Genomic DNA, 17125 nt, shown 5'->3' on the forward strand with positions numbered 1-17125 from the left:
GAGGGGGGGGGGAAGCATGTAGCTAGCGCTAGGCTAGCTACATGCTAAAAAAAAAAATAAGTGAAAAAAAATCCTCCCGCGGCCGCGGGAATTATACCGCTAGGGAGGTTAAATCAAACTCTTGACTTAACCTATGGAGAGAACTGATACTATTCATTTGATCTATGCAATAATAAGTTATTCAAATTGGTCATTCATTTACATAGTTCCAGGAAGAACCACCATAAAGTTAGCCACAGACGTGAAGAACCGGTCTGCTGATAAGTCAAACAGCACCTATGACCAACCTATCCCATGGACACTACATAGCAATGTCTGCTGAATGAAGGCCTATTGTTGGCAGCCTCAGCCAAGAGGATGCAAATGTAACAGGGAATGGCTACATGCTGCTCACTGTTGCAGTGAATGAAAATCTTCCAATTCACTGCTGGGCACATTGCCAGAGACACTCAAGCCTCTGTTAATGCTCAGCTAGAACTACCCCCACTTGCAGTTAGGGCCCTTTTCCACTAGAGCGATTGTGATTGCTGAATCGCAAAATCGCAAATCGCTAGTGATTTTTAAATCGCTAGGGTTGTTACTTTATCATAGAAATCACGAGAAGTATTTTCCACTACAGTGATTCGCTTTGGAAATCGCAAATCGCAATCGCTTGCTGGAGCGATTTTTACAATGATAATGCATTGCAATGAAAATCGCAAATCGCAATCGCATAACAGAATTAATGAAAAATCACAATCGCAATCGCTGGCATTTGTGATTTGTGATTGCGATTGCTAGTGGAAAAGGGCCCTTAGAATTTATTACAGAAAAATATTTGGTCCAAAATGGTCATGCCATAATTTCCATCCCATCAAAGGACCATATGTATGTAAACTTTAAAGAGAACATAAAGTGAGAGGGGTATGGAGTCTGCCATTTTTATTTCCTTTTAAACAATACCAGTTGCCTGGCATCTCTGATACTTTTAGCCATAAACCTTGAACAAGCATGTACCGTAGATGTTTCTGACAAATTTGACAAGATTAGCTAAATGCTTGTGTCCGCTATGTGATTCACACACGTAGTGATGCCAGGATGATCAGCAGGACTGCCAGACAACTGGTATTGTTTATAAGGAAAAAATATAGCAGCCTCCATATACCTCTCGCTTCAGATTCCCGTATAAGGACACCTGAAATGAAAGGGATATGGAGGCTGCCATATTTATTTCCTTTTAAGCAATACCAGTTGCCTGGCTAAACTGCCGATTCTCTGCCTCTAATATTTTTAGCCATAGACCCTGAACAAGTATGCAGCAGATCAAATATTGGACATTAGCTGCATGCTTGTTTCTGGTGTGATTAAAACACTACTGCAGCCAAATAGATCAGCAGGGCTGCCAGGCAACTGGTATTGTTTGAAAGAAAATAAATATGACATCCTCCATATAATTCTAGCTTCAGGTTCCCTTTAAGGGCTCATTTACAGTTTATGCAATGCTAAGCAGTAAATGCCACTCAGTAACAGACCTGCTACTCTCTTACTACATAGCCATACTTTTCAATTATAACTCTATGTGTGTCACAAGAGTGTTAGAAGTACTCCTCCTCTCTTTAAAGTAAACCCGATGTGAGAGAGGAGTCTGATGAGGTGATATGGAGGCTGCCATATTTATTTCCTTTTAAGCAATACTAGTTGCCTGGCTGTCCTGCTGATCCTCTGCATACTCTACTACTCATATACTACTTTCAGCCACAGTCCCTGAACAAGTATATTAAGTGTTTGACAATTTTGTAAGAACTGAAGTTTAGATGCATGCTTGTTTCTGGTGTAATTCTTGTTTCTGAATTCAGATACTACTGCAGCCAAATAGACCAGCAGGACTGTCAGGCAACTGGTATTGTTTTAAAGGAAATAAATATGGCAGCCTCCATATCACTTCACTTTAAAGGGAACCTTAACTGAGAGTTGCCTGGCAGTCCTGCTGATCTCTTTGGCTGCAGTAGCGGCTAAATAACACACCTAAAAAAAGCATGCAGATAATCCAGTCTGACTTCAGTCAGAGCACCTGATCTGCATGCTTGTTCAGGGGCTGTGGCTAAAAGTATTAGAGACACAGGATCAGCAGGAGAGTCAGGCAACTGGTATTATTTTAAAAGTAAAACCAGAAATCCTTCTCAGTTTAGGTTCCCTTTAATGGCTTAACAATCCCCACTGCAATTATTTTCAGACTTCTTTATTGAATAAACTTGTATATGTTATGATTTGTCCTGAATGTTATTCCTTAAGTATTTACAGTAAATTTGCTGTAAATCAGAGAACCTAGTGTGATGTAATAGAAGGAATTTGTTCAGTCTTACCTGAATTAGATTGTTGATTTGTAGAGGCCAATGGCAAGCTGTGGTTTTGCACTAGACCATCCTGAGGCCTCCTGGGTTGTACAAGGGGTGCAGGCTGCTTGTGCAGATCATTAGATAGTAGTGGAGGAGCAGATGATGTGTGCAGCCTCTGTTCATTGTAAGTCACCTGAGGGGCTGTCTGAAGGCCATGGGCAGCAGCAACCTGTCCATACTGACTGCTGGCAGGCATGGAGGGGTATTGTGCACCGTGATATAACACATTAGACGTGGCAGGAGCAGAGTAGTGACTGGAATGAGCTGGTAATCCCTGAGGAAGGCTAGATGATGTGGCAGCGTATGCATAATTGTAGTCACCAGTGACTGTAGAATAAGGCTGGACAGGCGGTAAAACCCCTTGGCCTGATCCAAGTGATGCAGGAATATGATGGCCTGAAGAGAGTCCAGGATAGAACTGTTGAGAGCCTTGATTTGCATTTATATGATTTGTCTGTAGAGGTGGAGCCATGGTGGTCTGTGGTATTGCTGCATAGCTTGAAGAGTAGTAGTCCGGCCCATACTGGCTGTTTGTATGTGACGGAGTAACTTTACTCGGCACTTGTGAATAGAAAGCTGGAGAAGGATTGGGAGCTAATGGATAATGTCTGTAGTCATAAGACTGCTGAGGTTGAGAAGGGCCTAAAACAACAGACAATTAATAATCTTAAAGTTATACAGATAGGATTTCATTTAAACATGGTCCAAAGCAGAATTAAAGTCATGAAAAGAGATCAGCCAATAATAAAACTATCAGCAATAAATGTTGAAAGAAAACATCAGAAAATGTTTACAGTGTCCTGTCACAGGGGGGGGGGGGGGGGGGGGTTTACTGAGATGTAAGCAAAAAACTTCTAACTGATCATCACTTACAGCTAAAGCAAGGTTTATACAGAATGCTCGGTTTCTATGTTGCTGGCAAGATGTAGTGCCATTCAGTGTAACAGCAATGCATCTGGACTACAGCTGCATGCACTTTTAGAAGACAGCAGAGCAGATGCATTGCCATTCCCCCCAAAAAAGGCATGAAAATCTGTGTGACAACTGTGACGCTGATCCATCGCCTCCATTGTCAACCTAGCCCAAGTCACTTATTGGAGAGGACTTTCTGTCCAACTCTGCAACCCTAAGTTTGAGCGCATCTGAAGGACCACCAGACCTGTGAATAAAGAAGACTATCTGTGTAAAATAGCAACCTGGATGGGAAACATCCAGCGGTCTCTATTTGACATGCGAAAGGCAATGCCTGTAAATTTCCTAGAAAATTTCAGGTACACTGGGAAGATTGTTTTTGCTGACAGACTATCAATTTAAAATTTTGAATACGGTAGGTCTTTGTAAACAGACTATGTTCACAGTGGGGCGTTGCACTGCACATCTTGCAAAAAGCAGGATCAGAACAGAGGGGAAATGTGTATGTTATACACGCAGAGTATGCTTCAATGCACCTATTATTGAACGTGTTATGGTACCACACTGCATGCACCGTGATTTCAACCACATTGCGTCGGCAATGCGATTATACAGTATAACGTAACTCCCCACTATGAATGCAGCTTTTTAGAATACTGGTAAGAGTTTAGGACTCTCACACTTTCAGTATTGCTAATTCATACTAAGCTTTGGTAAGAAAGATCCTGATCTAAAAAATATTCTGAGTCCACCATGGCACATCTCTGCAGGAATACACAGGTCAGGCAGATATCAGGCATCGAGAGGTTAGGGAGATAGTAGTAAAATCAGTCTGTTTCTGATCCAAATATGATGTGTTGTAAGATCTCAGAGCCCAGTTGCTGAGGCAGAAAGGCTGTGGAGCGTGTAGTTTTACCATCAGAAAGGGAAGCAATGACCCATTACAAGGTCGCTTTAATTTTACAAAGAATTCAGCATTTGGGGGCAGGCATAAAATAGGGAAAGGTGAGTGATACATATTGTTTAATGCTGGTCACACTTGAAGCAATGTGATGGGCATCTATTTGAAACAGATTAGTTTCTATTAAATTTGAGGGTTGTCCAGAAAAAAACAGCCATGTTCAAATAATTAAGGAAAAACTGTATTTTTTTATTTTAGACGCAGTGTATCTTGATTATGTTTCCACATAATCAACTCTTTATATTTTTTTCAGGGCTGTGGAGTCGGAGTCGGAGTCGTGGAGTCGGGCAATTTTGGGTGCCTGGAGTCGGAGTCGGAAAAAAATGCACCGACTCCGACTCCTAATGAATTTGTAACTGTAATTAAAATAGAAAATATGATAAAATGTTCTATTTCTCAGATAATAGTCATTAAAAATAATGTATATATACAGTATATATACAGTAATAGCTGTGCTTAGTCCACAAAAATGAAATAAACCAATCAAAATTAGTTACTTGTGCTGCTTCAATAAAGCAGTCCCCGTATTTTTAAGGTCAGATATACACATCTGATTGTGACTGTATATATGGTGTACAAAGGAATCTCTTATATATACTAAATAACATCTATGCTGTAAGAATAAAGCCTGATGTGTAGCTGTGTTACTAATAGAGATGGTCAATGAGATGGAAATAATTCTGCATTGATGCTGATTTATGCAAATGTATGCACTCCCTTTGCTGATGAAATCAAATAATTTGATATGTTAAAATTTGGTTTGGTGACTACAAATTAAAGGGTACCTGAGACGGATGAAAAGTAAAGTGTTATACATACCTGAGGCTTCCTCCAGCCCCCTTCAGGCTAATCAGTCCCTCGCTGTCCTCCACCACCCGGATCTTCTGATATGAGTCCTGGTAATTCAGCCAGTCAGCGCTGTCCGGCCGCATGCCGCTCCCACAGCCAGGAACATTCTGCACCTGCGCAATAGTGCGGCACAGGTGTAGTATGCTCCTGGCAGCGGAGTGTGTGCATGCGCACTACACCTGACTGGCTCAAGTACCTGGACTCATAGCAGAAGATCCAGGTGGTGGAGGAGGACGAGGGACTGATTATCCTGAAGGCGGCTGGAGGAAGCCCCAGGTATGTATAAAACTTTAATTTCATCTGTCTCAGGTTTACTTTGTTACACAGTAGTACTATACTCTACATATGCACTCTCCACAGAGCTGCAGGGAATCCACTGAGAATGCTGTGCACATTGAACACAGAGGTGTTGTCTGTCACCCATAAACCTTGTTCAGATTGTGCATGAAGAATGTGTAATAGAGGAAGAATCTCCTCATTCCCCTGCAGAGTACCTGCACATCATTCTTACATGTACCCACACTTACATTGCCTAGGGCCTGATATATGTTCTTTGTTCCGGTTTGTACCTTTTACAAGTACTCTTACCAAGGACTAGTTTTAGTCTAAAGGGAATAAATATAGTAGTCTACATATCCTTCTCACTTCAGTTGTCTTGTAAAATTCCTAAGCGTTGGCAGTTAAGAGACGAATTTCATGTTACATACTTTTAATCAACAAAATTGTAATATGCAAATTAGAGGAGTCGGAGTCGATGGAATCCTAAACTGAGGAGTCGGAGTCGGTGGATTTTTGGACCGACTCCACAGCCCTGATTTTTTTTACAAGGATTTCAAAGCCTTTGCTTTAGTAGCATCACACTGTTGACCTATAGGTTGGAGAAAATGAGGGAGGGGCTTCATGTTAATACTGCTGAACAGTTACTGGTGTTCTTCAGTCATGTTGCAAGAGGTGCAGCGGGAGAGAAGATGTTACCATGATAGATGCAAGCCAAATGGTGTGTTTTGTATGTACTGTATATATACTCTGAGTCAGGATTATAAACATAGATGTTCTTTTCCCCTTTTGTCACAGCCTTACTTCCTACTTTGTGGGCTCTCTTGCAGTCAGCAGCAGTAGCCAGCTCCCTGCACTACCGTCCAGGGCTGTGGAGTCGGTCCAAAAATCCACCGACTCCGACTCCGACTCCTCAGTTTAGGATTCCACCGACTCCGACTCCGACTCCACGACTCCGACTCCTCTAATTTGCATATTACAATTTTGTTGATTAAAAGTATGTAACGTGAAATTCGTCTCTTAACTGCCAACGCTTAGGAATTTTACAAGACAACTGAAGTGAGAAGGATATGTAGACTACTATATTTATTCCCTTTAGACTAAAACTAGTCCTTGGTAAGAGTACTTGTAAAAGGTACAAACCGGAACAAAGAACATCTATCAGGCCCTAGGCAATGTAAGTGTGGGTACATGTAAGAATGATGTGCAGGTACTCTGCAGGGGAATGAGGAGATTGTAAACAGACAACACCTCTGTGTTCAATGTGCACAGCATTCTCAGTGGATTCCCTGCAGCTCTGTGGGGAGTGCATATGTAGAGTATAGTACTACTGTGTAACAAAGTAAACCTGAGACAGATGAAATTAAAGTTTTATACATACCTGGGGCTTCCTCCAGCCGCCTTCAGGATAATCAGTCCCTCGTTGTCCTCCTCCGCCACCTGGATCTTCTGCTATGAGTCCAGGTACTTCAGCCAGTCAGGCGTAGTGCGCATGCACACACTCCGCCGCCAGGAGCATACTACACCTGTGCAGCACTATTGCGCAAGTGCAGAATGTTCCTGGCTGTGGGAGCGGCATGCGGCCGGACAGCGCTGACTGGCTGAATTACCAGGACTCAAAGCAGAAGATCCGGGTGGTGGAGGACAGCGAGGGACTGATTAGCCTGAAGGGGGCTGGAGGAAGCCCCAGGTATGTATAAAACTTTACTTTTCATCCGTCTCAGTTACCCTTTAATTTGTAGTCACCAAACCAAATTTTAACAACATATCAAATTATTTGATTTCATCAGCAAAGGGAGTGCATACATTTGCATAAATCAGCATCAGTGCAGAATTATTTCCATCTCATTGACCATCTCTATTAGTGACATAGCTACACATCAGGCTTTATTCTTACAGCATAGATGTTATTTAGTATATATAAGAGATTCCTGTGTACACATCATATATACAGTCACAATCAGATATGTATATCTGACCTTAAAAATACGGGGACTGCTTTATTGAAGCAGCACAAGTAACTAATTTTGATTGGTTTATTTCATTTTTGTGGACTAAGCACAGCTATTACTGTATATATACTGTATATATACACATTATTTTTAATGACTATTATCTGAGAAATAGAACATTTTATCATATTTTTTATTTTAATTACAGTTACAAATTCATTAGGAGTCGGAGTCGGAGTCGGAGCATTTTTTCCCGACTCCGACTCCGACTCCAGGCACCCAAAATTGCCCGACTCCACGACTCCGACTCCACGACTCCGACTCCGACTCCACAGCCCTGCTACCGTCTTCCTTCATGTATTACCTCATCTTTGTACACACATTGGATTTGCATCAGCCAGAACATGTTATTCACGTAAAGGAGCATTTTTAAACCTGGTGTGAGTGCAGGTGGTTCCAATGCCACCATGTCGGGTCATTGCTGATCCATCATGTTGGATCATGAGTGACCGGTGTTCTTTTTCTGCAGTACCCAGAGCAAGGTACCTCTCACTCATCCCTACCCCTCTTAACAGGCTGCAGAGTATGGGGTGTCTGTACAACAATCATACACAGAGACAGAGATAAGCAAATACAGATTGGTGGTTAACTTTAGAGACAGAAAACAGGTGTCACTCAGATGCAGGTAACATTTTAAGAAAGTGAACTGCCAGCCCCCTTAGCAAAGACAATAGATTTTGCAGTTCTGGCCAGTAATGTGATTGAACACTGCGCATGAGTAAAACAAAGGTATTTATTTTTATAGTGAAATTTTTACTTTAAGTAACACTCACTTAAAAAAAAAAAAATCAAGCAAGCAAAGCAAGAATAGAATACCGGTATGTATGAATCATAGCAATATCAATTTAAAGTTAAACTGCCTAGCAAATAAAAAATTAACTGCTAACAAAATATAATTGCAGGGAGACAAAACAAGCAAGTCTTCAATTATAATTAGGAAATATGTACAGTGGAATAATTCATCAGTCAAATCATTTACATAAATGTTATGCCACACATACACCCTAAACTACACACTAAGGACCATCTATATGATCAACTCAAGCTTATTATGCTCCTACATAATATTGAGTCCACCCTGGGTGGAGGGTTGAACCCCCTTTTTCTCATCTACAGAGAGCGACTTCTTATTCCTGAGTGGGGTCAGGAAAATCTCCCCACCTGCCTTTACAGTGGTTGCCTAATGGTAACCCTGGTTTGTGAGTATTAATATTTACTCTATTTAATAACCATTGACCAGTACATATTACACTATTGGGGCTCTTGGTGTTCCTTGTTTTTATTATGGGGGAGGGTAGACATAGCTGATATGTGATCCAACTGCATTTCCAAAATGCCCACAATGGAATCCATCATAGTGATAAATAGTGGGTGATAAGTAGTGCAAATAGTGATAGTGGATGACAAGCAGTGGCTGACAAGAAGTGACAGTCAAAGAGATGCAGTAGGTGACAGGCCAGCTCTTACACTGACCGTGAGTGGTAGTGTGCTGGACTGGCAGTCAGGGCCGGATTTAGGCCAAGGCCACCTAGGCCATGGCACCACATGAGCAAGGGCACCAAGGCTAATTTGGTGCAGCATTTGCAAGCTTGCAAATGCTGCAATGCAGGGAGATAAGGTGAGCGCCTGACCACGGTACTCTACTGCTAGCTGCCTGTGCAGCAGCCACCTTGCTCTCTGTGCACGTTTGCATTGAGGCTGGCAGCTATAGACTTGGGCAGCATTGGAGACGGAAAGGAAGAGGAAGCTTCTGCACTGGAGACAAGCGGAGAAATGAGTGACACTGATGGCTGCTGCGGTGTAAAGGCGAGCTGGCTACCTATACTGAAAGGTGTGGGTGTGTGTGTGTATGTCTGTGTGTGTGTGGGGGGGGGGAGAGATTAAGGGAGTCATCTTGCAACCGATACTGGAGGGAAAGGGGGAAGGAGTAATTTAGCTACGTATACTAGAGGGAAGGGGGAGGGGTCATCTGGGTACCTATACTGAAGGGGGGCAGCTGAAGACAGTTGCCTAGGGCGGTAAATCGTAAAAAAAAAGGCCCTGCTGGCAGTATATGGCAACGGTAGGAAGCACCTTTTCTATACCTTACGCTCTTACTAGCCTACTCCTCCAAAGCATTGTCCTTCCTGTCAGAGCATCTTCCCCTAGCCATGTCACATCCTGACTTCCTGCACTGTCCATAATGCAACAGGGGCAGAAAGACTGAGACTGAAGACCAGACTGGCTCAACTTTCCCAACATTTTCCGGTAGGGATGTAAAAAACAGCCTGCCATTATAGTAAGATCTGTAGGAACACTGTTATACTGTATGTAGTTTACAGTAGACAAACTCAGTTCAGTTCCTCACTTTAAATGTACAACTTCAGTAATATCAAAAAGTTACAAGCTCTGGTCCAGCAGTAGGCAGGTGAAGCAGCTCTTTGCTTTACAGCACTGTAAATACCGGTAATAACGTCCTAACTTTGCCAACTGTTCAAAGGAAAATATACATGTTCTACCACCTCAAAACCCTTTCCCGCTTATTATGGTGTTTGTTATTGTCAGCAAAGTACTCCTTCTATAAACATAAATGATTTAGCACTCCTGCCATATAATGACATTCATCTATGTAAAACCATTACTGTAAGCATCTTCCAGAAAATCATACTGGCCCATTTAATGCCCTCATAATCAATCACTTAATTTGCATACAGACAGAAATTTGACAACCAAAGTGATTGTAGCATATCTCATTGCTTATTACCTGTATTGTTGTATCTATTGTCTAGTCCTGTATTGTGCTGTCGGTCACCCCTGTTGTCATTGTCTGTAACCCGATGTATTGTACAGCACTGCATAATATGTTGGCGCTATTATAAATAATAATTGTTATGGCTGTCAGTCTGTATCTGCACCCAGGAAGACACAGGCAACAAGCTTTACAATTGTTACGCTTTGCACCTGTGCACTGTGAGACGTGTCCTGTTCCTCCTCTCCCAGTGCTCCCGAGGTAAGACAACAACAAACTATTACTGTAATGGTTATGGTAAGGCCTGCGGTAAAGGCAGGGTTGACTAAAATGACTATGGCATAGATCAGTTGTTTACACAAGACATAAAGTTCATCACCTGAGCAAAGGTTGCTCAGGCCAAGTTGAACCACCTAAAGCTACATGTAGGCCATATATTTGTATTGCCAGAGGCCATCATTCATGATAATTTTGGATTAAAATAAAGGCAGGTACCCCACTCTGTTTAACAATGCATCATGCTATATCACTAAACAAATGACATAACGAGCGCTATTAGGGCTGGTCCACAGCAAATGTGGTAACTCAGATGTGGTGCCAACAGAATGTAATGACAATGTGTACATTGCAGTGCGCGTACATTTGAATACGGCGCTGGTAGACTTGGGCGCAGGATCCAGCTGTTAAATGGCTGGTCCTGCTTCTGCACAAGTCCGGGGCGTTTTAATTACTATTCCCCCTCCAGGCCGACATGGATAGTGGGGGAATGAAATAATTCGGCTTCCAGCGATTGCTGGAGGCCGAATTATTGTGTTTTTTAAGCAACTTCGGCTCCGTCTTCTGGCTTCCTCACTGAGCGCCGCTATAGACTGATTCCCATTACAGTCTATGGCGGCGCTGGCTGCGCCCAAATCTAGCAGCGCTGAAAAGCACTGCTCCGTGCAGTGCATAGCTACATGCATTTTCAGCACACAGCACATACATTGCCATCACACTGAAGGAACCATGGAATCTGATTGCCAACTGCTGCGTTGACAGTGAATTCACTGAGAACCAGGCCTTAGTGGTTAACTCCGGCACATCATTAGCCCTTCCTTTAACACAGAACAGATCAAGACACACATCTGAGGCCAAGCAGCATGACAGTCAGTGATCATTCCTAAAATGCAGGGCTGTGGAGTCGGAATTGAGGAGTCAGAGCAATTTTTGGGTACCTAGAGTCAGAAGTTTCATAAACTGAGGAGTCAGTGTCAGATGATTTTTGGACCAACTCCATACCCTTTTAAGTATTAGACTAGGGAGTCAGAGTCGATTAGTCGGAGGTTTCATAAACTGAGTCGTCAGATGATTTTTGAACCAACTCCACAGCTCTGCTAAAATGTAAGCAGACCAATGACTGCTTGAGGCAACAATTCTTCAGCATCGAATCTTCAATCAATTTATTGAATACGGCACTTTAGAAGCAGAGAAAGCAGGGTGAATGGGTGAGTTATTCTTCATACAGAGGTCACTAGAAACAACAGTATCTGGAAAGCTTTTGTAGTATGAAACCAGAACAGTTACCCCATGGGCAATCAACACATACATGGAACCAGGATTGCAAAATCGCAGTAGAAGATCTAGTGTACTGGATATATTTTAACATGATTTCAAGGGTACCGTTTGGAGTATTTGTTTTCCCCATGTTTGTGTGACTTTCCTCTGGACAGCCAGCTTCCTCTCACAACTCTCAACATTTTCACCCAGCCCATCTAGTTAAAACAAAAATGTTTTATAGACTAATCTCTAGTGACTTAACATTTACTTGTCTCCTGGTGCCTAACGCTAACTTTCCTTTAGTATGCTGATTTGGTGGTAGGTAGCATCTACACCATCCTATGATGGGAAATCTCCTAGCCGTGAGATCCCGTTGCTGTGGACAGGCAGCATTGGTTGATGGTCATAGTCAAGCTGTGACAGAACACCGACCACTGGGGAAATAACAGTAGCGGGCGGGCAGGCAGTGATGTCACTACAAGGCGCCAGCCGCTGTCAGCCCGTATTAGGGCTGCAGCCACACAGGCACGCACATCCCACGTCATACACTCACCGTTCTGGTGGGCGGCAGGCGGACCCGTAGCGGACATGTTGTCAGCTGGTGGGAAGTTCGCACGTACAATGGAGCCTCAGGGCCCAGCCAAACTCACGTCACCACCGCAACCACCGGCTTGTGGGAGGTGCCGCAGCGACCTCGCCGAGAACTACAAAGTCACGTGACTCGTGGAGACAGACGTGCAAGAGATGTTAGCACAGTAAGCAGTGCGACCCCTACAGCCCGGAGGAGGAAACGTTCGCTGGCTTACGTTTAACGTAAATGACTGCAATCTATCGCCCATGAGACGTGACTTGTACGTTTGTTCATCCAGCAGATTGACTGCAGATAGCTATTGTGTTTTTTTTTCTTTTATGAGATTTTGGATAATGTCGTTAATGGGAACTTTACTATATGTGTATATACACGTGTATTAGATGATTGGATAGCGCTGTAATAGTCCTTATGATGTGTAGGGGATGTAGCTCAGTGGTAGAGCGCATGCTTTGCATGTATGAGGCCCCGGGTTCAATCCCCGGCATCTCCACAATATTTTTTTACCTCCTTGAATTCATGAGAAACCGTTGAAAGCAGTCGGTTAGAGCGGAATCTGAGCTTTCCATATAAGCCAGTTCTATATCCTTTTCTCCGTTTGAAATAGCATGGATGGTGGCTAATGGACCCTGCTTGTTTTCATCTGCTTTCCTGCATTTTATTGTATGTAGCAGTTATTGGTAAATGATAATTTTTTGCAATTAATGTCTCTGTCAATACCTTTGATAGCTAATGGGGCAGCAAATCTGCCAATATCCCCCCTCCAAAAATCAAAGCAGACATCGGCTACTGTCTGAGCAGGCTGCAGAGGAGATTGGATAGTATTTTGCTTGCCGATCTAAAAATGCAGGGCTGTCTGCTGCAGATGCAATCTTCAGGCTGGTTTCACACTATATATTCATACCTCCCAACATTTTAAAATTAGAAATCGGGACACAGGCCACACCCCTAACCACACCCCCAAGTCACGCCTACTATAAAGTTTTTTGAAGATTTTTTTTTTTTTAATATTGATGCCCTTATATTTTGTAATAAATATATCCCTCATATACCCTGCCCGTGGGTGGGGCTAACTGTAATGTAGTTATACCCAGAGGCGTCCGAGCCATTAGGCAGCTATAAATTTTCGCCTAAGGCGACAGGAAGAGGCAAGGGCGCTTCTGCACTGAGTAGTGAGAGAAGAAATGCCTCTCAGCTGACTCAGGTGTCAGTTTACACAGCAGCAGCAGCAGTGGGGCTGACTGGACTTCAGCTCAATGATTCAAAGAACCACAGTAATGAATGAGTCAGTGAGAGAAGGCACTCATCCTAGTCAGGGATCCGAGGAGTACAGCATCATCAGCTCCTGAGTCCGACTCCTGAGAATTCAGTCCCTCTCTCTCTGCTACTGGTAACTGTGTGGATGTAGAGACTGTGTAGCAGCCAGGCATTGACTTCCCCCCAGGCCACCTTTCATTCAATGATTTAGGGTTGGTCCTGTGTCTGCTGTATTCAGGTTTGTTGATGTAAGGCAATGTAAAACACTAGGCTAGCTGATAAAAGTGCAATTAGAGGGCAGGCAAGCTGGTAAATATACACAGCATGATGTAGAACTCGTCTGGAGGGTCAGTGGGAAAAAATCTGTCTGGTCTCTCCCCATTGTTATAATGACTGCATGTGCAGATAAGGTCTTAAACAGGTTGAAAAGTTTTGACAGTCCCTAGACTCCAGGAGGGCTGCTTGCTGACTTGTGTAAGAGACTGGCAGGGACAGCAGTCCTATTACCAGCAACTAGTCTCTGTGTAATGTGGGACTGCAATACAGATAAACTGCTCCATCTCAGGCTATTCTCAGTCTCACTCCACTCCTCCTATCTCTGTATGTGTATAGTGTATGTCTACTGTGTGCTGTGTATAGTGTGTGTGTGTGTGCGTGTGTGTGTGTGTACTGTGTATAGTGTGTATGTTGTGTGCAGTGTGTGTACTGTGTGTGTGTGTATGTTGTGTGCAGTGTGTGTACTGTGTGTGTGTGTGTGTGTGTACACTGTGTGTGTGTGTGTGTGTGTTGTGTGTGTGTGTGTGTGTGTATAGTGTGTGTGTGTACTGTGTGTGGTGTGTGTGAGTGCATGCCGCAATAAGTATATTTTATGGTGAAACGCTCTGCTGCATAACAACTATTTTCTGGTGAACCCATGCCGCAATAAGTACATTTTCTGGTAAAACGCTGCTGCATTATGATTTTCGGGGGTCTTGGGGGTGGGGTTCACCACAGGAGTGGTGTTCACCATGAGGGGTGAGGGGTATGGGACCGGGGGCAATCACGGGGGGGGGGGGGGGGGGTTTGGTGCCACAGGATTTCTCGCCTGGAGTGACAAAATGGCTAGAGACGCCCCTGGTTATACCAGCTAATGTAGTTACATAAAAAAATATGAAGTAAATGCACATAATGAGAGACAGCTTTTCACCACTAAATGCACAAAATAAGAGACAGCTTTTCACCACTAAATGTACATAATAAGAGATCACCACTAAGTGCACATAATAAGAGACAGCTTTTCACCACTAAATGTACATAATAAGAGATCACCACTAAGTGCACATAATGAGAGACAGCTTTTCACCACTAAATGCACAAAATAAGAGACAGCTTTTCACCACTAAATGTACATAATAAGAGATCACCACTAAGTGCACATAATAAGAGACAGCTTTTCACCACTAAATGCACATAATAAGAGACAGCTTTTCACCACTAAATGCACATAAGAGAAAGCTTTTCACCACTAAATGCACATAAGAGACATCTTTTCACCACTAAATGCGTATCCAAATAGAAGTTGAAAACCCAGCACCAGTTGCTTAGACCGGCAGGTCGGGAACCTTGGGTGCAGCACCAATGTGCCGCCAGCTGAAGTAAATCAATGTGCATAGAAGAAATCAAATTTCCGGGCACCAATGGTTTGCAGTCACCCTTTATTCAGTTCCCGACACCTTTCCAAACGTAAATCAATCTTAGGCCTTACAGCCGTTTCGCAGGATGACCCGCTTCTTCAGAGGCAAGATAATTACAAATTTGTGGCAAATAACAAACATTATATATACACATACAGATAGCGTAAATCAGGTCTTACCCACCGCTTCCAGGTCCTCCCACTGCCGAGCGCGCGTCCCCTGTGAGGCGCCGCCCCGAGCCGGGCCGTCCGTTTGCGAGGGAGAGACACGCCCCCTTACCTGGGAGCGTGTATCGGGATTTCCCCGTACGTCACTTGACAGCCGTCATGTGACCCCACAGACTTACGTCACTTCCCTCTTCAACTGATAGGCTACCGGTATACGTGGGAGGTTTGGAACGCAGTAGCGTAGCCTGGCAACCAGGCACGCTAGTAAGACCTAGAACAAGAAAAGATACACAATTAAAAACAATTAAAAACACTGAAGCTAGCAACCTAAAAGAAGACAGTTGACTATGGAATATTATAACACTTATATAATAATCACTGGATCCTAACATAGCTTAAAGAAATCTTTACCGTGCACAGAGATACAAGAGGTAGCTGATACTTGGAGCTAATTACTTATCCACATGATCTGCCAGGATTAAAGGGCCAGGGTGTGGATAAATAATTGTGGTAACAGAGGGGGGCTCAACATTACAAATATTGGCCCCCAGGTTATTACATTCCAATACCCGAAGACATATACCCCTGTGTGAATATCTCTCACCCTTCTAAAAAAAAAATTTTGAAGGATCGGGTTAGTTAATGTTTATCTAAGAAACACCACAACTCATTCCTTTCATTTAAACCCATCCTACCGCAGGCTTCTGTAAGAGAAATCAAACGAGCTTCTTCCCTGCGTAAGGATTGATCTCTACAGCCACCCCTATGTGGGGGGGAAACCACTCTTAACCCACAAAATCTCAAACAGTCTGCATTTCCTGCATGACATTCTCTAATATGGGCAATTAATCTACCTGCCCCCTTACCCGTTTCAATAGATTTGTAATGCTCTTGAAACCGTGTTTTTATGGGGCGGGTGGTCTTGCCGATGTAGAACCTCATACATGGGCAAAACACCACATATACAGCAAATTCAGTACCGCAATGTATGCAGTCCTTAATCTGAACTGTAAGGCCCCCCAACTGAATACTCTTACATGGCCAAAACTGATGACAATGACAGCAGTTATGACAACGAAAATTCCCCTTGGGTTTTGCCCTGGTGAGCCAATCAGGTTCTTTTTGGCCCCTGAATTCACTCCTAACCAGGCAATCTCCAATCGTGGGAGCGCGGCGAAAAGTCACTAAAGGTCTCTCGGTGAGGCGATTTTCCCACTCACGACGGCTACGCAGTTCCGCCCAGTTATGGGAGATAGCACTACAGATCCTTTTGGCCATGGGTGAAAAATCAAAAATCAGGGGGACATTTTTCTTTTCCTGGCTGAGATTGTTACCAATGTCTTTTTTCTTTTTCTTACTCCTTCTCAAGACATCCTCTCTCCTATGGCCATCTGCCTTGTTAAAGGCTTTTACCAAAAGGGAGAGAGGATAGCCCCGGGCCAAAAACCTATATCCCAGCTCCCTACTCTGAAGGACAAAGTCCTCCTGTTTGCTGTTGTTTCTTTTTAAGCGAAGAAACTGGCTATACGGGATGCCATCCACCACGTGGCGGGGGTGATAGCTGTTGTAAGCCAGGATGGAATTAGTAGATGTGGCCTTTCTGAAACCCCTGGATAAGAGACGCCCCTCATCCACAAAGATGACCAGATCCAAAAATTCCAACCTCACTCCCCCCCATACGCCAGTAAATCGCATGTTCAAGCTGTTAACACACAGCCAATCAACAAAAGCATGGAACAGGGATTCACTCCCATTCCAAATCAGGAGCACATCGTCCATGTAACGATGCC

The 17125-nt window shown here is 43.4% G+C and overlaps 1 protein-coding gene and 1 non-coding gene across 3 annotated transcripts in view; one reads left to right on the forward strand and one right to left on the reverse strand.

The window, feature by feature from the left end:
- The window catches only part of SEC24B (SEC24 homolog B, COPII coat complex component), a 115829-nt gene extending 103395 nt beyond the window's left edge, over nt 1-12434 (reverse strand). The window contains exons 1-2 of one of the 2 annotated variants that reach the window (XM_068281523.1): nt 12203-12434; nt 2343-3017 (exon numbers count right to left, since the gene is read on the reverse strand). In XM_068281523.1, the coding sequence (XP_068137624.1) occupies nt 2343-3017; nt 12203-12239 (712 nt within the window). In that variant the 5' untranslated portion in view covers nt 12240-12434. The remainder of the gene's footprint in view (nt 1-2342; nt 3018-12202) is intronic. The other variant, XM_068281531.1, reaches the window with a different exon arrangement.
- Nucleotides 12435-12659: 225 nt separating this feature from the next.
- On the forward strand, nt 12660-12731 carry TRNAA-UGC (transfer RNA alanine (anticodon UGC)). Its single transcript has one exon. It is a non-coding gene; the product is annotated as a tRNA-Ala (tRNA).
- The last annotated feature ends 4394 nt before the right edge of the window (nt 12732-17125 follow it).

This window comes from Hyperolius riggenbachi, chromosome 1 (genome assembly GCF_040937935.1).
Source record: "Hyperolius riggenbachi isolate aHypRig1 chromosome 1, aHypRig1.pri, whole genome shotgun sequence".
In the NCBI taxonomy this organism is placed as follows: domain Eukaryota; kingdom Metazoa; phylum Chordata; class Amphibia; order Anura; family Hyperoliidae; genus Hyperolius; species Hyperolius riggenbachi.